We start from the raw sequence: 19825 nt of genomic DNA, 5'->3' as shown, positions 1-19825 counted from the left end.
GGTTACAAATAGTAGAGAAACTTTTGAAAACAAAGTAAACAAAAGCTTTGGAGTAATTTTGAAGGATGTGTTATTTGCCTTTTTAAGAAGGAAAAGCAGATCTAGCATACTTGTGGTATAATGTGTTTGAAAGGGTGGTTTCTTTTCTTTAATTTTGGACATTTTTGCTTTCATAAGGATGCTGACTTAGCAAGAAAGGCCTTAAAACCCATCGAAAGGGTGTTATCTTCGACTTCCGAGGAAGATGAGCCAGGTGTTGTGAAGTTTCTCAAGATGAACTGTCGGTATTTCACTGATGGAAAGGTACCCATCACCCTGATGGCTTCACTGGTTAGGAAAGCTGCAGAAACCAACCAAGCTTGAGCATTGCTGGAAGGAAGGCTCCATTAAAACATTTTACCCACAGCTGCAGTGCAGGATTTGACAAAAATTCATTGATTTTTCTTGCTCGTTACTTGGCCTTTTACCCATTGGAGCAAATATATTCATTAAGTAGAAATATGAGCCTTGTGGTCTTGGATTTTCAATTTTTCTTTTAGCTCTTGACCTGTTAATTCTTAGAGAGTCTGAGTTTAACACCAAATATTTGTTGGATTTAAATTCTAACGCTACCACTTGCTATATTTAAAATGTGAGGGAAGGTATTTGGGTATCCTTATTGTCTACTTTTCCCATCTATAAAATAAGAACAATACTAAAATTTAACTAGTGAGGCATTGTACTTAAAAGGTTATTCATGTAATGATCTCGCCTCTAATCTAGGAAATCGAAGTTTTCAGCTTTGGGTTGATGCCTGGTGATATTAACATTAAAAATTATTTCAGCTATATCATGTTTTTAGTTTTCTGATTGTTGTTGTTTACAAAAGAAATTGAACTCTGTGAACTTCTGAAGAAAGGTCCATATTAATATTCTGTGCTTAAAGTTGAGAATTCCTATCAGGTTGCAAACAGAGAAACTTTTGAAAAGAAAAGAATGAATGATTCCCGAACCACAACAATAATTACAAGACTCATCAAAAGTATCAACTGACTTAGCTAATGGGTGTCTCTCTGATGGTCCCTGGTAGATACTGTCTTGCTGGTCAGCAAGATCTCCAACATAGCCTGAGAAAGCTTCAGATTTGACAGTCTGCAGGCCACTGCCTAATTCCCACAATGCAGCTATACAAACTGGAGGGAGCTGGAAGTTTTTCCTAGTGCTGCTTATATTGAATTTTCCTGGGGATGAGACTTGTGACTGTGTTAGACAAAAATACTGGGGCTGTCCTTTGGCACCGTGGTTCTGATTCCCCTTCAGCACGGCACATGTGTGAGAGATGCGGACGCGTCTTGCTGAGCTCATTATAAAGCACCACGTTCTCAATCATGAATGGGCAAGGGACCGTCTGCTATCTTGCTGACAGAGAAATGGGGACCCATGAGGCGTGAGTATATGAGGCAGGCTCTCAGCACAGGCATCCGGTTGCAGCTGTGTGAGCAACAGGCAGCTGCCTCTGCCCCGATTCTTCCAAAGCCACCAGGGTTGTGACTCTCCAGCCTGTTTTCTAGCTGTCTTGACATGGGTGTGATTGTCACACAGGAAACTGTGGCTCACGGAGTCAGTGGAAGGACAGAGTATGCAGAGGTTCTGTGGCAGCTGGGGAACGCTTTTCCATCCCAAGCAATATCTTCTGTTCCTTCCTTCTGCAGGGTGTGGTTGGAGGCGTCATGATTGTCACCCCTAACAATATCATGTTTGACCCTCATAAGTCTGACCCCTTGGTGATTGAAAACGGGTGTGAAGAATATGGTCTCATCTGCCCCATGGAAGAGGTTGTCTCCATTGCCCTGTACAACGACATTTCCCACATGAAGATCAAAGATGCTCTACCATCGTAAGAGCCGTTTCTTCTTCTTAGAGCAGGAGCTTGAGAATTTCAAAGTGAGGCCAGGCCATTGTAGAAGCAAGGGACAGTGGAGAGGGAAACCAAAAGGAGGTGGAGATTTTGTGTTGTGAGGTGGAAAAGTGAGAAGTGGAAATGACTAGTAAAATTTAAACATCCAAAATAGTAAAGGAAAAAAATATCTACTTAAATTCGACCTGGAAAGAGAGATAGAGACGCAGTCACAGAAGGAGAAGGCAAGGGAGAAAGGGGCTTAGGGGGTGACTAAACAAAGAAAGCCATCCGCACATTCAGGTTTTGTTGTTTTGCGGGGAGGGATATTTAATAGGTCCAGCTGCCTCGGAAAGTAGGAAAGGAACAACTGTGAGGATTATTGATCCTCATTAGTTGCCTGGCTGAATCTAGAGAAACATTAATTAACAGCTCAACCAGTTGACACCATTGTCTGCTTTGCCCCAGCAATGCCTGGCAGCTGCAAGCACAAAAAAGCAGGTGGCTAAACTGGGCTCACTTGGGGCATTGGTAGCTTGGACTGGGGAGAGAGGAGCAAGGATGGAGAAGTGGGCAAGGCTAGGTGGGAGGCTAGTGAGAATGGACTTGAGTGTATTTTCAGGTCATTCTCCTTCAGAGGGGAGAAAGGAAGGAGCTTAGATGTTTATGAAGAAACATTTGCTTCTTAGTCAAGAATGTGAAGAGCTGAGTTCTTTAATCTGCAGGAAAATCTCAGTCTTTAACCTGCCAAATGAAATTCTGAGGTCCATTATGAGAGGATTCTCTATCACACTAACTTATTTAACACTGATGTCAAAGCATCTTCAGTATTTTCTGGGATATTGGATATCCTAGAATACACACTAACATATCCTGGATATACACTAAAGTAGTCAGTCCCCTTAGCGTCTTCACAGTCCTACAGAACACTTAGTCACTGCCATATTTTAGCATAGGCTTTTAAGACTCAGTGAATGCATTTTAAATTGGAGGATGAATTAAAGCTTTTAAGCTATTTAGTAGACCATAACGTTTACATGGACTTTCATTTCCTACAGGGAAAAGCCCAGGCTTTTCATGCAAATGGCTTATAAAATAACTCTGCAGAGAGAGTCCTTGTTTAAACTCAAAACTGCTTGGAACTTAGTTACTTTAGTGGCATGAGCATTTCTTTTAAAGCTAGAATGGATAAAGTATCACCAAAAAACCATCTGGCTCCTTTAGAAAGCATACCTAATACTGAATGAAAGTGTTCTTTTTAGAAAGAAGTTTGGTATCTCTGTGAACCCAGGAAAAGTGCTACTTATGTTGTAGGCCAATATGCAGGGGCCTCTAGAGAGGTCCAGTCATATTAAAATATATTTTTTTCTTGGACAAGTGTAGTGGTACATGCCATAATCCTTGCCCTTGATAGGTCTAGGAAGTAAGGCTGTAAGTTCAAAGCCAGTGCATGTTGCAAAATAAACACACAAAACAACAACAAAATAAACACACTATAACAAACTACCAACCTAACTAAAATACATAGTGTCTTGGACATTTATTTTGAACTTGGAAGAACGTCCATAGCAAATCTTTTATATAATTTAGGTCTGGGTTCTAAGCATCTCTTAGTAGGGTACGGTAAGGTAACTGACTACATCTCAGGATAATGTGTTTCAGTTGAGAAATCAGTTGTTACACTGTTACTGTTACAAATTTTAAAATGCTTTAAAACTTATGCAATATTTTAAGTGCTTCTCTGTAAAAATTATTTTTCTATTGCTCTTTAAATTGCAGAGTGCTATTACTTCTGGTAATAATGGAAGTTACCTTTTGTATCTCCTTTGCAAGTAGTAGGGTTTTTTAACTTAGAAACATGCAATTTTAAGTCAAGTAACAAAAAGTATCATACAAAGTTGGCTCATAGAGAACAGTTAGATGAGCTGAGACATGAAGGGACCTTTCAGGTTTATGCCTTGATTTCTAACTTTTACTGATTTATAAAAAAAAAAAAAAAAGGAAACATTTGACTTCCTAAGGAATTTTAGTCATTGACACTAAAATCATTCCTCTCCTTTGGCCTCCTTCCCTTTGTGAATACCAAAATTTTGTAACTGTCAAAAATCTCATGTTGGAAAGTCTTTCAGGTAACATATCCATGCTCTGAATGTATCCATGTGACCTACCAGGAGGCACAACCCACATGGTTCATCCATTTGCCATTCCTTTTGCTTGACTTATGTTTTATTTTGTTATCAATCTCTTGGTCTCATTTCCTTATTTTGAAATCATTTCTGGCATTAATTTAAGTTGAGTATATTTTTGGTTTGAGTTGTGGTTGAGTTTTGTCTTGTGTTTTGCCTTTCCTCCACTTTGTTTTTGGTTTTATTTTTAACATTCCATGTGCATCCACCATTTTTTTGCCCCAACAGCGACCTACCTCAGGATCTTTGTCCTCTGTACAGGCCTGGAGAATGGGAAGACCTGGCTTCAGAGAAGGATATCAATCCATTCAGTAAATTCAAATCCATCAACAAGGAAAAACGACAGCAGAATGGGGAGAGAGCCGTTGCTTTAGATCCCAATTCCGTGGACTCCGCCGAGGAACCCACAGAATGTACACATCCAAAGCCCCAGGATAGCTCCGAGTCATGGAAATTAAAGAAACTGGAACCTTCCAAGGGAACAGCCCACGCGTCTCCCTCAGTGACGCAGCTCAGCAAGGGACACTCCGATTCCCACGCTGCCTTGGGACCTACAGCCAAAGAAAACTGTCTTTTAGGAGAAGACGAGGACTTCGTGGACTTGGAAGAACTTTCTTCTCAGCCTGGGAGTGGAATGGACAAAGGAGACACTACAAAGGAATGTTTTTCCTTTGACCAAACGACGGGAGAGCTCCTAACTATCACGTCTGCAAAGAAAATGCAGGTGCAGTCAGCCCCGAACTTCACCGGACTAGAGAATGATGCTGAATTGAAGGGGGCCCTGGATTTAGAGACCTGCGAGAAGCAAGATAAAGCGCTAGAAGGGGACAAGCAGCCTGGATCCCCAGAAAACCAGGAGGAAAACACGCTGAAGATACACGAAGATCTCGATAAAGTTAAGCTCATTGAATTTTACCTAAATAAAAACAAAGACGGGTCACAGCTCTCTGAAGCTGTCCGGAAGTCAGAACTAAGCGAGACCAAAGGTGATAAACCGGGAGGGATAGACATCATGCTTAGTAGCTCTCTTCCCCAAGCAGGTGATTCCCTACCTGAGAGCAACCAAGAGCCAGGTGCAATCTGGGTGAAAGAGCGCGAGAGACTGTCCTCAAAACTGGATCCCGGTGCAGAGGAAACTGGGATTAATAATAAAGAGGCTCTGGGTTCTTTGGAATTATCTCTAGACAAGAGCTGCCAAGGCGCACAAATGGATAACAAATCTGAGATTCAGTTATGGCTGCTAAAGCGAATTCAGGTACCCATTGAAGGTAAGCTGTTGGTTGGCTGGTTGGTTGGGTTTTGGGATGGATGGTTTGTTTGGGGGGGGGGGTGTAGTTTGTATGAATGTGTATGTACCTTCCCCTGTGTGTGGATACATATATGCGCATAGAAGCCCTACGATTTTGATCATGGTCCACTTTATTTACTGAGGCTGAATCTCAGTGAGCATTAATGACTGAGGTAAAAATTTGTAAAACATAGTATCTATTTATAACGTGAACTAAAATATAGATTTCTATCTCAGAAGTGTTTTACTCTTTTAAGCAATTTTCTCTTTCTGGAATGCCTAAATCTAAAGTCGAAACAGAGAGAGAGAGGAAAGAGAGACAGCCTCTCCGTGTACCCTTGGTAGAACTTGCTATGTAGGCCAGGGCTAAATGGTGGCAACTCACAGAGATCCACCTGCCTCTGCCTCCTGTGCTGGGATGAAAGGTGTGTGTCAGCATACCCAGCAGAAGATGCTTAATTCAGTTCTAAGGCAAATTGCGCTGTGGTAGGCTGAGGCCTCACTGCTCTTCACTATGGTGTATGCTTGTGAGGTATTATGGTTCTATAGTTTTTGTCCCTGTCTAGGCTGTTATGCTTTTGGTGTGCAGCATGCCGTGTGACACAGACCAACATGAAACATGCAAACAGGTTGTACTTACATGCCAAAGAAAACCTGATGTTTCATTAGGTCTCATATGATGTTGCTGGATCGTGTTTCTACCTGTAGCCAACCCCTTTGTAAGGTGGTGAGAAGTTTTGCCAGTGCTGTCAGGATTGAAGAATGCTTTCTCACATATGATTCAGATATACTTCCCTCCAAAGAAGAAAAGAGCAAGACCCCACCCATGTTTCTATGCATCAAAGTGGGAAAACCAATGAGAAAATCCTTTGCCAGCCACACCACCGCCATGGTCCAGCAGTACAGCAAGAGAAGAAAGCAGCCTGAGTACTGGTTTGCTGTTCCCCGGGAGAGGTGAGCAGGGCTGAGACAATGTTCTCTGCCTGTGGATAGTTTATCTCTAGCTATTGATTTTATTCTTGAGTAGAGCTTTTCCTTAACTACAACTTTATTTTTTTTTTTAACTTCTAGAAGGGTACATACTGGTTTCCTTCTAAATGGTCATTTTGACACAACTGCAAAGTTGATTTTCAGATGGAGGAAGATACAGATACTCTCAAACCTCTGAAACTGGGCAAGCTTTTCTAGTGAGAGTAAGTGAGCAGGGCAGAGGTGATCCAAGCTTCTCTGACCACGGAAGGAAATAATGCAAATCTACGGGTATGAACATGAATATTTAAAAGGCAGTTTGACAACAAGACCACTTAGGGGAATAACAATAGATTCTCCCCTATGGCCTATGGATTCCCTAGCAATGGGCTTGACAATATGAGGTATGAGTTATTTTCTACGGAGCAGGCCTCAAATCTAATGAGGAAAGTTGTTGTTTAAACCTGTAACAGTCTTGCCATTATTGCACCTCTTGCCTAATTGGTCTGTTTTGGAGCACTCAGGGTTCAGCTATGGGTAAACTTTTCTGCCAACAGCTTGCATCTTTCAGCCCTGTAAAAGGCAGCCAACTGAGAGAGTCCTCCTAGTCAGTTCAAAACTGTTTTCTATAAATTGTAAACAAAGGATTTTACTGCTTGTTTAGTTAATTTTTGTCAACTTGACACAAAGCTAGACATACCTGAGGAGAAGGGCTCTCACTGAGGAACTGCCTTTATCAGTCCCTGTGGGCATGTCTGTAGGGCATTTTCTTGATTTCCAATTGGTGTAGAGGACCCAGCCCACTGTGGCCAGTGCCAGGTCTTGGCAGGTGGGCCTCGACTGTATAAGCCAGGAGGAGCAAGCCAGTAAATAGAATTCCATTGTCTCTGCTTCAGTTCTCACACTGAGCTCCTACCCTGGCTTCTCTCAATGATAGACTATGATTTGTAAGCTAAAACAAACTCTTTCTTCCCCACATTGGTTCAGTCAGTGTTTTCTCACAGTAACTAATCCACCGTCTAATTGTGATAGACAGTCAAGAGCAATGGCAGTAGCCTGTATTGGTTTGAGCATACGAGGGTTCTTACTGACCAATAACTCATAGGGTATCTGGCACTGGGATGGTCATTTAAAAATCCCTGTCTTTGGGAATGGTTTTGTGGGTTACTAATGTGGGTTACCTCAATTCAAACTCGTGTGTGTGTGTGTGTGTGTGTGTGTGTGTAAGTTCAAACCTTTGTTCAAACGCTCATATACTTATGTGTATATATGTTACACATATATACATGCTACATACAGGTAGATAGATATGTTACACATATAAATATGTATGAAACAAACTATATGGAGAGAGGGGAGAGAGAAGAGAAAGATCCCCAACAAACTAATAGGGCTTCATAAAGCCTCTTTGTTTTGGTAACACCTGTCCCCACCCTCCTTCCATTACCCCTGTCCTTAAATCTTTAGCTCCCCATGTCTACCTCTCCAGTGTCTTCCGTATCTCATGCGTTTTACTATCCCCTCTTACATTGTTTATTTGACTCCTGAGCTCATAGGTTCCCAAGCAGATTTTTCATGCACCCTTCATCTTGCTTAAGCCTCCCCCTGGCTCCTTGTTCCCCTGTCTACATGATTGTACTAGCTCCATAAATTCTTCTGCCCCCAGTATGTCTTTTCTCTACTTTAACTTGTATTGTACTACCCCTCTTCCCTAAAAGCATCCACTCACCGTCAGGGGCCTGCTTCTAATTTCCTCGTGCATTCCCAAGTTAAACATACGTAAAAAAAAAAAAAATTACTTGAAGCTGGTATGCCAGCACACACAAATGAGAAATAATGTAGTGTTTGTATTGTGGGAGCTGAGTGACCTCACTCAATATAATTGTTTGCAGTTCCATCCATTTCCCTGAAAATTAACCTTTTCTCACAAGTAGGTAATATTCCATTGTGTGTACACACCGTATTTCTCTTTTTTATTCATCTGTTGGTGGACCTCTGGGTGGGTTTCTACTTCCTTCTTCCTTGCTGACGTGAATTGTGTAGCAATGAACATGGATGTGTCAGTGCCAGTGTCCTAAGGCTTTGGGGGAGGAAGGTTTATGCACATGCATAGTGTGACTGGATTTCTAGGATTTTGAGAACCCTCCTGACCGCACTAGTTTATTACCACCGACACAGTATGATACCTCCCTTTTCACAGGAGCACACCAGCATGTATTGCCATTTGTATTCTAATGATTGGCTTTGAACTTTTGATCCCCCTGCCTCTACCTCCTGACAGCTAGAATCACAAAAATGCACCACTACCTGGAACCATCTGTAAACACTGTTTTTTTTTGTTTGTTTGTTTGTTTTTCGTTTTATTTTATGCGTGTGAGCCTGAGTATATGTAGGCCCACCACATATGTGGAGGTTCCCACAGAAGAAGGCCTTGCATCTCCTGCAACTGGACTAACAGGCAGTTTGGAGATGCCACTGAGTTCTGAGGATATTCTTCCTCTGTGGATCTGGCCTTTGACTTGATCCTAGAATGCACTGGGCATTGTCTTAGTTGCTGTTCTATTGCTATAAAGAGACACCTTAATGAAGGCGACTTATAGAAGAAAGTGTTTAGTTGGGGGCTGGCTTATCATTTTAGAGGTTGAGTCCATGACCCATCATGGCAGGCAGCGTGCCAGCAGGCATGGCTTAGGAGCAGTAGCTGAGAGCTAACATCGGATCCACAGACACCGGGCAAAGAGAGAGAGTGCTAACTGGAAATACTGTGGGCTTTTAAAACCCCAGAGCCTCCACCCAAGTGTCACACCTCCTCCAAGGTCATACCCCCTCCAACAAGGCCTCAACTCCTTGTTTTTCCTAAACAGTCCACCAACTGGGAAACAGACATTCAAATAGGTGAACATACGGGGACCATTCTTATCCAAACCACCACAGGCATCCATAACATTTAACACCACCACCTGCGGCCCTTTTCTTCTTTCATTCTTCTGCTTTAAGACTTTGCATCCCACAGACAGCACAGTGCCTATTATGTGGTCCCTATTCCACAGTATTAGTATTAGTATGAATAGCTGAGCCTATAATCCTTGGTCCTATTGAGTTGTCCTTATAACTGAAATACTTGGACTCATAATATTTATAAACTTACAGAAACAGAAAGTTGTTTTTTATAGCTATTTCACAGACCTAACTCAAATGTATAGTTACCCGTGTGCCTTTTCTCTACATACTGCCTTAGCACTGTACAGACCACACATATTGCATATAAACCACCTTTACTTGCTAGACTGCCTCTCTCTCCCACGAACATTCCTTCTGCAGCCACTTAATGAGCTTTGCCTTGGTTTTATAACAAGAAACAGAATCATACAGGAAACCAATTCTCCTATTCAACTCATTTTACAATAGGAAGATGCTCAAGTTCTAAAGAAGAAAAAGAAGACAAAGCAAAATGTACCCAGCAGCACAGTTCTTAGGAGAGCAAAGGATGAAGAAAAGCAGTTGCAAGCCAATCCAGTGTTCTGCCGTGCACTCTTTAACCACAGTTAATAGGAAATTTTCTGATCAAAGGCCACTTTGCTTGCAGTGAGATCAGGGCTAAAGTGGATTCACTAATGAGTGTTGGTGCTATTTCATGAATGTTGGACATTCACTAAAGAATACTTTTTGGAACAATGTGGCTTCTGCTTGGTCTAACCAGGTGTGTTTTCAAGTGAAAATCCTCTGATTTATCATTGTTAATCTTTTCTTTTCCCTTTATTCTCTTTCTTTATTTTATTATTTATTTTGGTGCTGGGGATTGAACCAGGCCCCCTGCCCTCTAACGCTAATGCACCCCAAGCCTGTGCTGTACTGGGATCTTATTGTGATGTTTTAAGGTGAGAATGTTGTTGGAAAAGAAAGGAAAGGAAATCAAAACATTTCTAAGCTAAGCCCAGCAAGGAAACATGCTGGATAACCACATGGTTATTATTTATTCGTGTAAATATTTCACTATTCTTTTTTTGTCTGCATTTTAAAATATTTTAAACCTATCTATTTTCTTAAATATAATTTTTATTTATTGCAATTTCTTCACTTTGTATCCCAGCTGTAGCACCTCCCTTGTCCCCTCCCAATCCCACCCTCTCCCTCTCCCTCATCTCTTCCCATGCCCCTTCCCCAGTCCACTGATAGGGGAGATCCTCCTCCCATTCCCTCTGACCCTAGCCTATCAGGTCTCATTAGGACTGGCTTTCATAGTCTTCCTCTGTGGCCTGGTAAGGCTGCTCCTCCATCAGGGGAAGGTGATCAAAGAGCCAGCCACTGAGTTCATGTCAGAGATATTCCCTGTTCCCCTTACTAGAGAGCCCATTTGGAGACTGAGCTGCCATGGGCTACATCTGAGCATGGCTTCTAAGTTATCTCCATGAATGGTCCTTGGTTGGAGTATCAGTCTCAGAAAAGGCCACTGTGCCCAGATCTTCTTGTTTTGTTGTTCTCCTTGTGGAGCTCCAGACCCTTCCAGGTCTATCTCTACCTTCTTTCATAAGATTCCCTGCACTCTGCCCAAAGTTTGGCTATGAGTCTCAGCATCTGCTTTACCCTGCTGGGTAGAATCTTTCAGAGGCCCTCTGTGGTAGGCTCCTGTCTTGTTCCTTATTTTCACCTTCTTCCGATGTCTATCCCCTTTGCCTTTCTGAGAGAAGCTTGATCATCTTATCCAGGGTTCTCCTTCTTCCTTAGCTTCTTTAGGTGTACAGATTTTAATATGATTATCCTATACTGTAGGTTTAACATCCACTTATAAGTGAGTATATACCATGTGTGTCTTTCTGCTTCTGGGATACCTCACTCAGGATGATCTTTTCTAGCTCCCACCATTTGCCTGCAAATTTCATGATTTCCTTGTTGTTAATTGCTGAGTAGTATTCCATTGTGTAAATGTACCACAATTTCTGTATCTGTTCCTCAACTGAGGTATATCTGGGTTGTTTCCAGCTTCTGGCTGTTACTACAAACATGAGGGAGCAAATGTCTTTGTTGAATACTAGAGCATCTTTTGGATATATGTCTAGGAGTGGTATAGCTGGATCTTGAGGTAGCACTATTCCTAACTGTCTGAGAAAGTACCAGATTGATTTCCAAAGTGGTTGTACAGTTTTACATTCCCACCAGCAATCGAGGAGGGTTCTCCTTTCTCCATATCCTCTCCAGCATGTGTTGTCATTTGAGTTCTTGATCTTAGCCATCATGATGGGTGTAAGGTGAAATCTCAGGGTTGTTTTGATTTGCATTTTCCTGATGAGTAAGCATGTTAAGGATTTCTTTAAGTGTTTCTCTGCCATTCGATATTCCTCTATTGAGAATTCTCTGTTTAGCTCTGTACTACATTTTTTAACTGGATTACTTGATTTCTTGCTGTTTAACTTCTTGAGTTCTTCATATATTCTAGATATTAGCCCTCTGTCAGATATAGGGTTGGTGAAGATCCTTTCCCAATCTGTAGGCTGTTGTTTTGTTCTGACAATAGTGTCCTTTGCTTTACAGAAACTTTTCAGTATCCTGAAGTCCTATTTCTATTGTTGACCTTAAAGCCTGTGCTGTTGGTGTTCTGTTCTGGAAATTTTCTCCTGTGCCAGTGAGTTCAAGGCTTTTCCCCATTTTTTCTTCTAACAGTTTTAGTATCCTTTTTTAAGTTGAGGTCTTTGATCCACTTGGACTTCAGTTTTGTGCTGGGTGATAAGTATGGATCTACTTGCATTTTCTACATGTAAATGTCCAGTCAGGCCAGCACCATTTGTTGAAGATGCTATCTTTTTTCCATTGTATAGTTTTGGCATCTTTGTCAAAAATCAGGTATCCATAAATGTGTGGGCTTATTTCTGGGTCTTCTGTTCAATTCCATTGATCCACCAGCCTGTTTCTTTGCCAGTACCATGCAGTTTTTATTACTGTCACTCTATAGTACAGCTTGAGATCAGGGATGGAGATACCTCCAGAAGATCTTTTATTGTAGAGGATTTTTGTAGTGATCCCGGGTTTCTTGTTACTCCATATAAAGTTGAGGATTTTTCTTTCAAGGTATGTAAAGAATTCTGTTGGTAACTTGATGTGAATTGCATTAAATCTGTACATTGCTTTTGGTAAGATGACCATTTTTAGTATGTTAATCCTGCCGATCCATGAGTATGGGAGATCTTTCCATCTTCTGACATCTTCTTCTATTTCTTTTTCCAGAGACTAGAAGTTTTTTCATATAAGTCTTTAACTTGCTTGGTTACAGTTACATCAAGGTACTTTATGTTATTAGTGGCTACTGTGAAGGGTGTTGTTTCCCTAATTTCTTTCTCAGCCCATTTGTCTTTTGTATACAGGAGGGCTTCTGATTTTTTTTTTTTTGAGTTAATTTTATATCCATCCACTTTGCTGAAGGTGTTTATCAGCTGCAGGAGTTCTCTGGTAGAATTTTTCGGGTCCCTCCCTCATATATACTATCATATCATCTACAAATAGTAATACTTTGACTTCTTCCTTTCCAACTGAATCCCCTTGATCTCCTTTATTTGTCTTATTGCTCTAGCAAAGACTTCAAGAACCATGTTAAAGAGATATGAAGAGAGTGGGCAGCCTTGCCTTGTCCCTGATTTCAGTGGGATTGGCTTAAGTTTCTCTCTGTTTAGTTTGATGTGAGCTATAGGCTTGCTGTATATTGCCTTTACTATATTTAGGTATGTGCCTTTTATCCCTAATCTCTCCAGGACTTTAAACATGAATGGGTGGTGGATTTTGCCAAATGCTTTTTTAGCATCTAAGGAGATTATTATGTGTTTTTTTTTTCTTTCAGTTTTTTTGTATGGTGGATTACATTAATACATTTACATATATTGAACCACCCCTGTATACCTGGGATGAAGCCTACATGGTCATAGTGGATGATATCTTTGATGGGTTCTTGGATTCGGTTTGCGAATATTTTGTTGAGTATTTTTGCATCAATTGATCTTCGTGAGGTTTAGGTACCAAGGTGACAGTGGCTTCACAGAATGTGTTTGGTAATGTTCCTTCTGCTTCTGTTTTATGGAATGGTTTGAAGAGTATTGGTGTTAACTCTCTTTGAAGGTCTGGTAGAATTTTGCACTAAATCATCTGGCCCTGAGCTATTTTTGGACGGAAAACTTTTGATGATAGCTTCTATTTCCTTAGGTGATATAGGACTAGTTAATTCATTTACCTGCTCATGATTCAGCTTTGGTAAGTGGAATTGATCTAGAAAATTGTCCTTTTATTTTGATTTTCAAATTTTGTGGCATATAGGCTTTTGAAGTAAGACCTAATGATTTTTTTGGATTTCCTCAGTGTCTATTCTTATGTCCCCCTTTTCAGTTCTGATTTTGTTGATTTGGATACTTATTTTTTAATGAATTACAGTTTATTTGTATCCCATTTGTAGTCCTCTCCGTCATCTTCTTCTAATCCCACACTCCCTCTCTCATCTTCTTCCAAGCCCTTCCCCAAGTCCAGTGAAAGGGATGCCCTCCTCCCCTTCCTTCTGACCCTAGTCTATCAGATCTCATCAGGACTGGCCGCATTGTCTTCCTCTGTGCCCTGGTAAGGCTGCTCCCCCATTAGGGGGAGGTGATCAAAGAGCCAGCCAATAAGTTCATGTCAGAGACAGTCCCTGTTCCCATTTAGGGGACCCACTTGGAGACTGAGCTGCCATGGGCTATGTCTGTGTAGAGGTTCTAGGTTATCTCCATGCATGGTCCTTGTTTGGAGTTTCAGTTTCAGAAAAGACCCCTGTGCCCTGATTTTTAGTTCTGTTGCTCTCCTTGTGTAGCTCCTGTCCCCTCCAGCTCTTTCTATCTTCCCCTTCCTTCATTAGATTCCCTGCACTCTGCCCAAAGTCTCAGCATTTGCTTTGATACCTTGCTGGGTAGTCTTTCAGAGGCCCTCTGTGGTAGGCTTCTGTCCTGTTTCCTGTTTTCTCCCTCTTCTGATGTCTGTCCCCTTTGCCTTTCTGAGTGAGGATTGATCATCTGATCCAGGGTCCTCCTTCTTGCTTAGTTTCTTTAGGTATACAGATTTTAGTATGCTTATCCTATACTGTAGGTTTAATATCCACTTATAAGTGATCATATACCATGTGTGTCTTTCTGCTTCTGGGCTACCTCACTCAGGATTTCTTTTCTAGCTCCCACCATTTGCCTACAAATTTCATGATTTCCTTTTTTTAAATTGCATACATACACATATATGTTTTAATATTTCAGGATTCAGAGAACCTATGGGGTCTTACAGATGAAGGGGGGTCTTCTTTCTTTTTTCTTTTACTTATTAAGTTATTTATTTACTTTGCATCTTGATTGTACCTTCTCCTCTTTTCTCTCTCCCCAGTCCCTCCCTTTCAGCTTCTGGCTCCATCTACCTTTCCTCCCCTTCTCCTCAGAAAAGGAGTGGTCCCCAAGTATATCAACCCTCCTTGGCATATCAAGTTGCAGTAAGACTAGAAGCATCTTCTGTTGAGGCTAGACAAGGAAGCCCAGTTTAGGGTAAAGGGATCCAAAGGTAGGCAGAGTAGTCCGAGACAGCCCATGCTCCTGCTTTAGGAGCATGCTATAGTCCCACGTGAAGACACAGCTGCACAACTGTTACATATGTGCATAGAGCCTAGGTCCATCCTATGCATGCTGTGCTGTGCGGTTGGCAGTTCAGTCTCCATGAGCCCCCTATAAGCCCAGGTTAGCTGATTCTGTAGGTTTTCTTGTGTTGTCCTTGATACTCGAGATGAGGGGGTTTTCCATTGCAGCCTAAATGCCTGAGGGACTGGGCCAAGGCACAGGCCAAGGACTGAGTCCCCTGGAGACAACTTCTATAGCCTTTAGCTGTGTGGTCATGTGGACCTGCTGTAGTACAGATTATTTGTGCTAGATCTTCCTGTTTTTAACATTAACTGCAGTTTCATGTAAAGAGCCAGCAGACCCAAAAGCAGATCTTAGGTACTGAAGCAGTCTACAGGATGCCAGCCCAGGGCCTCCAAGAATGATGTTGATGTAAACTCTGGGTTTTATTTACTTTTAAGTTATCCATTTGATAACCACAGCTGTTGTTTTGCATAGTAATTGTTAAAAGAGCTTTCTTAATCTCATTGGTGAGCCACAACAATGAAGTACATTTTTTCAACTAGATTTAAGCAATGTTAACAATTAAAAGTTTTATATTGTCAGGGTCTAAATTATATCTTATTTGTATGCATTGTGAAATGTGTACCACAGCCAACAATGAGCATCTCCATGTCTTTCATAGAAACCATTTTCTCCCTCCTTTCCTGCCTCCTTCAGTCCCCCTCTCTCTCCATTTTGTGTATGACAAAAAACACTTATTAGCAGATTTCAAGTGCAGTAGTTTGCTCTGTCTGTGGTCTCATTTTCTAATATTCTTACCTCTGATGAACTAGTCCTGAAATATTAAATGGAAATCTAGTATTTGACGCCCTGCCACACTTTAGAAAATAGTAGCCTTAAGGTAAGATGTAATCCTTGTAAGCTTATACCCAGGAGTCTGACTCAGTCACTCACCCATTCAGTAAGCAGAGGGCATGCCCTGCCTGCCCTGCCAGTCACTGCTCCTGTGAAGATTTCTCCCTTGTCAGTTGAGTTCCTGTTCAACCCAAAGGTCCCGTTTTAAGCCTGTGGCTTAGGTGTGTCTTGGTGCTGTGTTAGGAGGAATTTTCTTCCAAAGGTGTGATACATATCTTAATGACTGATAGCCAGTTGTGTAGCACCCAGGTAAAACCTGAACAACTTTGCTTTCCACAGAGGAAGATAGATTTTTTTTTAATTAAATATAAGTTTTTCCCCATCCATTCCTTTCTGATTACTATAGCCTAGGTTTTGCTACTTTGTGGGTTTCTCTTTCTTCTATCCTTCTCCACCCTTTTCCATCCTTTCAACACTATGTATGAGAGAAAAAAAGAGAGGAAAGAGGGCAATGTTAGACTACTTCCTTCTCATTAGGGGCATCTAGCTCCGTGGGGCAAGTTTGACTTTAGCCATCAGGATAGCTGATTTCTTCCTGTTGTTTTTTCTTCTTTATGAACAACTACTTAACAAACCTCAAACAACAGCAACCAAAGAGTAACCAACAACCCACCTTACCGTTCAGGGCCATAGAATTTATATACCTTCTGAAAAGTCCGCAGAATTCCAAACGTCACAGAATTGCAGACCCTATCTGCTACTGACAAAATTGCACCTCTGCTAGAACAGGAGGTAAATCATAGTCACCTGCTGTGAAGCAGCCTACATCCCCACACCTGGGATTAAAACAAAAACATTCCCATAATATTTCTGTGTTTTCTTAAAGAAACCAAAATTACAAAATTCTCTCTACTTATTACAGTTTCCCCTCCCCATTTCCGCATCTACCCAAATCCGCATCCTTTCTTTTTCTCTCATTAGAATATAAACATCTAAAGTAATAATAATAATAAAATATAAAATGATAAAAACAAACCAGAATAGGATAAAAAAAAACGGAAAAAGAGAAGAGTGAAAGAAAAAGCACAAGAAACACATAAAAGCAGAATCAGAAACCATAATATATAAGCAAAAGATCTATATGGTAAAAAATAAAAATTGCCAAGACAAAGCATTGTGAGTCAATTAATTAATTAAAAATCAAAATTAAAGAAAAAAAAACCTCCAATAACATAAATTAGTTCATTTTGTGTTGGCCATCTACAGCTGGATATGGGGCCTACCTTTAAGTGTGGTTTATGTACCCAGTGAGATTCCATGATGGAAATTAATTTTTCCTTTGCCTATGATTTGGAAACAGCATCTGGGTTAGGAATGGGGACTGTGTCCACTTACCTTCTCAGTACACGGAACCATCTGGTTTAGACCTGTGCATGCTGCTATACTCTTTGAGTTCATATGTTCATCAGTCCTGCTCCATTTATAAGAGCTTGTTTCTTTGGTGTTTTCCATCCCTACTGGCTCTTAACAATCTTTCTTCCTCCTATTTTGCATAGTTCCCTAAAGCCTGAGGGGATGCATTGGTGGAGACATCCCATTTAAGACTGAGTGTCCCAAGGTTTCTCAGTCTTAGTACATTGTCCAGCTATTGGTCTCTGTATTTGTTATCATCTACTGGAGAAGGATCTCTGATGATGGCTGTGGAAGACACTGATCTATGGGTATAAGAGAATGCCATTGTTCTGCCCAGTTCATGAACTCCAAAAGACCAGGAATAACTAGACTCTGCTGTAAATATATGGGGTTCTTTTTATTGTAAATTACAAGCTGCAGCTTGGGCCCACACACCCCCACCGCCAAAGCGTTGGGAGCCGAGCGCCCCATGCCCAGGTTAGCTGGGTGATATATAGATTCTGGTCCCTCCCAGCATGCCCATAGATAGATTATAGATAGATAGATAGATAGATAGATAGATAGATAGATAGATAGATAGATAGATAGATGATAGTTAACAGATAGATGATAAATACGTGGATGATAGATAATAGATGATAACTAGATAGATAACCGATAGACAGACAGATAGCTAGATAGACAGATGATAGAATCAGCCTATATTAGAAATGAACATGGACCTTGTGTCTGAACCAGTAGCATATTTAAGAATGTGGCACAAAGCAAGGACCTTAAACAGCTACACAGAGCTTGAATTAATCCTTTAACCTCCTGGAAGATGCTAGAAGAGGTTTATGGAGCCAGGTGAAGTGATTGGCTTTGCATTTTAGTCAGCCTCTACCCTTCCTTTCTTCTTGACCTCATTTCAGCACCAGATCTACTTCCTCTTAAAAGGTTAGCTTTTCCCAAGATCCAATATGTGACCAAGTTTTCTGCTTCCTTGTTACGCATATTACAATACACTGCTTCAAAACCAGTTGGCAGCTATCGTGGCCATAATTACTGGTAATGGTGCTGGCTCTGAGAAAAGTCCTGGATAATGTCCCAAGGATGCTGATTCATCAGGGACCAGACCACAAGGTGAATCACTTTGCCTCTCAAACCTCTAAGGTCAGGGCCGCCAGGGCCATAGGATTGAGATACTGTTGTTTTGCATAGTCAGTGACTTGAAAAAAAAAACAATTTCACTAAACTGTGACAAAGGGAACAGCATTTTCCTAACGCTCTGCCTCCTTTCAGAAGTACGTGAGGCAGACTGATTACCAATGGTGTATACTAAAAAGTAGATCAGAACAGATGAATTCAGGATTGAAAAGGAATGTGCTAGCCCAAATACTACACTCTGAAAACAAGATGAAGAATGGGAAGGAACTTAAGGGTAGAGAAATGTGTACAGGGTTAAGGATCAACATGAAGGACACAGAAGGACAGACAGAGTGGGAGAGTATAGGGGGACAGAATGGCAAAAACTGGCAAGGAGCAGGCCTGGTACCGAGCGGAACGAAGGGTGACAACAGGCAGAAGAAGAAATGGGGAGAGCTAGGTTCCTGTGGGAAGTTGCAGGGGGATCTCTTGTTCACGCAGTGAATAATAGCACCCCACTATTGAAAGCACAAGCACAGAACTCACTCAGAGTATGACTCTGACCCTTGCTGCTTCAGACCCTCAACTGGCTACTTCAGAATACACGGCTCTGAACATAGGCAAACCCAGAACGTTTCATTGATCATTCACTGAGTATTTGGCAGTCCTAGAAAAGGCTGAGATAGAAAATCTTTAAGGAGGGCACAGGTTAGGAGGCCATGAGTGGGAGGCAGCAGAGGGGACTAACAGCACTGTGAGGAACAGAAAGGGTTCCACATGATCCGTGATTGTCGGGTGCATGAAGGAAGGGTCCATTATGCATAAGCAACCAAGCCCAAAGAGCAGGTCCCCAATGGGCAAAGTTAAAAAACAGAGCCTGTCTGTGTGGGCCCCGGTGGGATCCCAGGCACACAGGGTCAGAACAAAGGTGGCGGTGACCAGATTGGCTTAGAACCGTGTGAATCCCGGAGGAACCAAGTAGCTGGGGGAATTTGAGGCAGAAGAGGAGTCATGAATGTAGAAGATGAATGACTCTAGTTGGAACGAAGCAGTGGGCAATTGGAATCCAGAGCGACAAGTTGGGGAATCTGAGGCCCTGAGCTTTATTTCATGAGGTCTGTTGAGTTCCGGAAAGTAACAGCTAGGAAAACCCCATTATAAAGAACCAGTCCAAGAATTCAGCTAAATAAACTGAAGGCAACTGCAACTCAGTCATATCCCTCTCTGTCCCCCAAACAGTTCACATAATATAAACAAAGGAAGGGAATTAAGCACAAAGCCTTGGAAAGAGCGATGGGATAGGAAACATATTTCTTCCATTTGGTCTCCAAGGACCTTTGAACTTCAGTAAATTGATTCCAAATCTATTTAAATTTTTCTCTTGTGGAGAGGTTTTTAAATTCTTCATTCCTTTAACTCTTTCCTCAGAGTCCTCAAATGATGTCCCTGTCTACGTAGGAAAACGAGGGTGATTTAATAGTATGTGGGCAGCTGATGTTGAAGGAAGTAA

The 19825-nt window shown here is 41.4% G+C and overlaps 1 protein-coding gene across 5 annotated transcripts in view; it reads left to right on the top strand.

Annotated features, from left to right (window-relative positions):
- Ncoa7 (nuclear receptor coactivator 7) overlaps positions 1–19825 on the top strand; it is a 137520-nt gene that overhangs the window by 88666 nt on the left and 29029 nt on the right. For 4 of the 5 annotated variants that reach the window (XM_060373689.1, XM_060373690.1, XM_021648930.2 and 1 more), the window contains 4 exons: positions 178–303; positions 1692–1876; positions 4291–5330; positions 6136–6304. In XM_060373689.1, the coding sequence (XP_060229672.1) occupies positions 178–303; positions 1692–1876; positions 4291–5330; positions 6136–6304 (1520 nt within the window). The remainder of the gene's footprint in view (positions 1–177; positions 304–1691; positions 1877–4290; positions 5331–6135; positions 6305–19825) is intronic. The other variant, XM_021648931.2, reaches the window with a different exon arrangement.

This window comes from Meriones unguiculatus, chromosome 20 (genome assembly GCF_030254825.1).
Source record: "Meriones unguiculatus strain TT.TT164.6M chromosome 20, Bangor_MerUng_6.1, whole genome shotgun sequence".
Taxonomy (NCBI): Eukaryota; Metazoa; Chordata; class Mammalia; order Rodentia; family Muridae; genus Meriones; species Meriones unguiculatus.
This window is presented reverse-complemented; position numbering and strand designations above follow the sequence as displayed.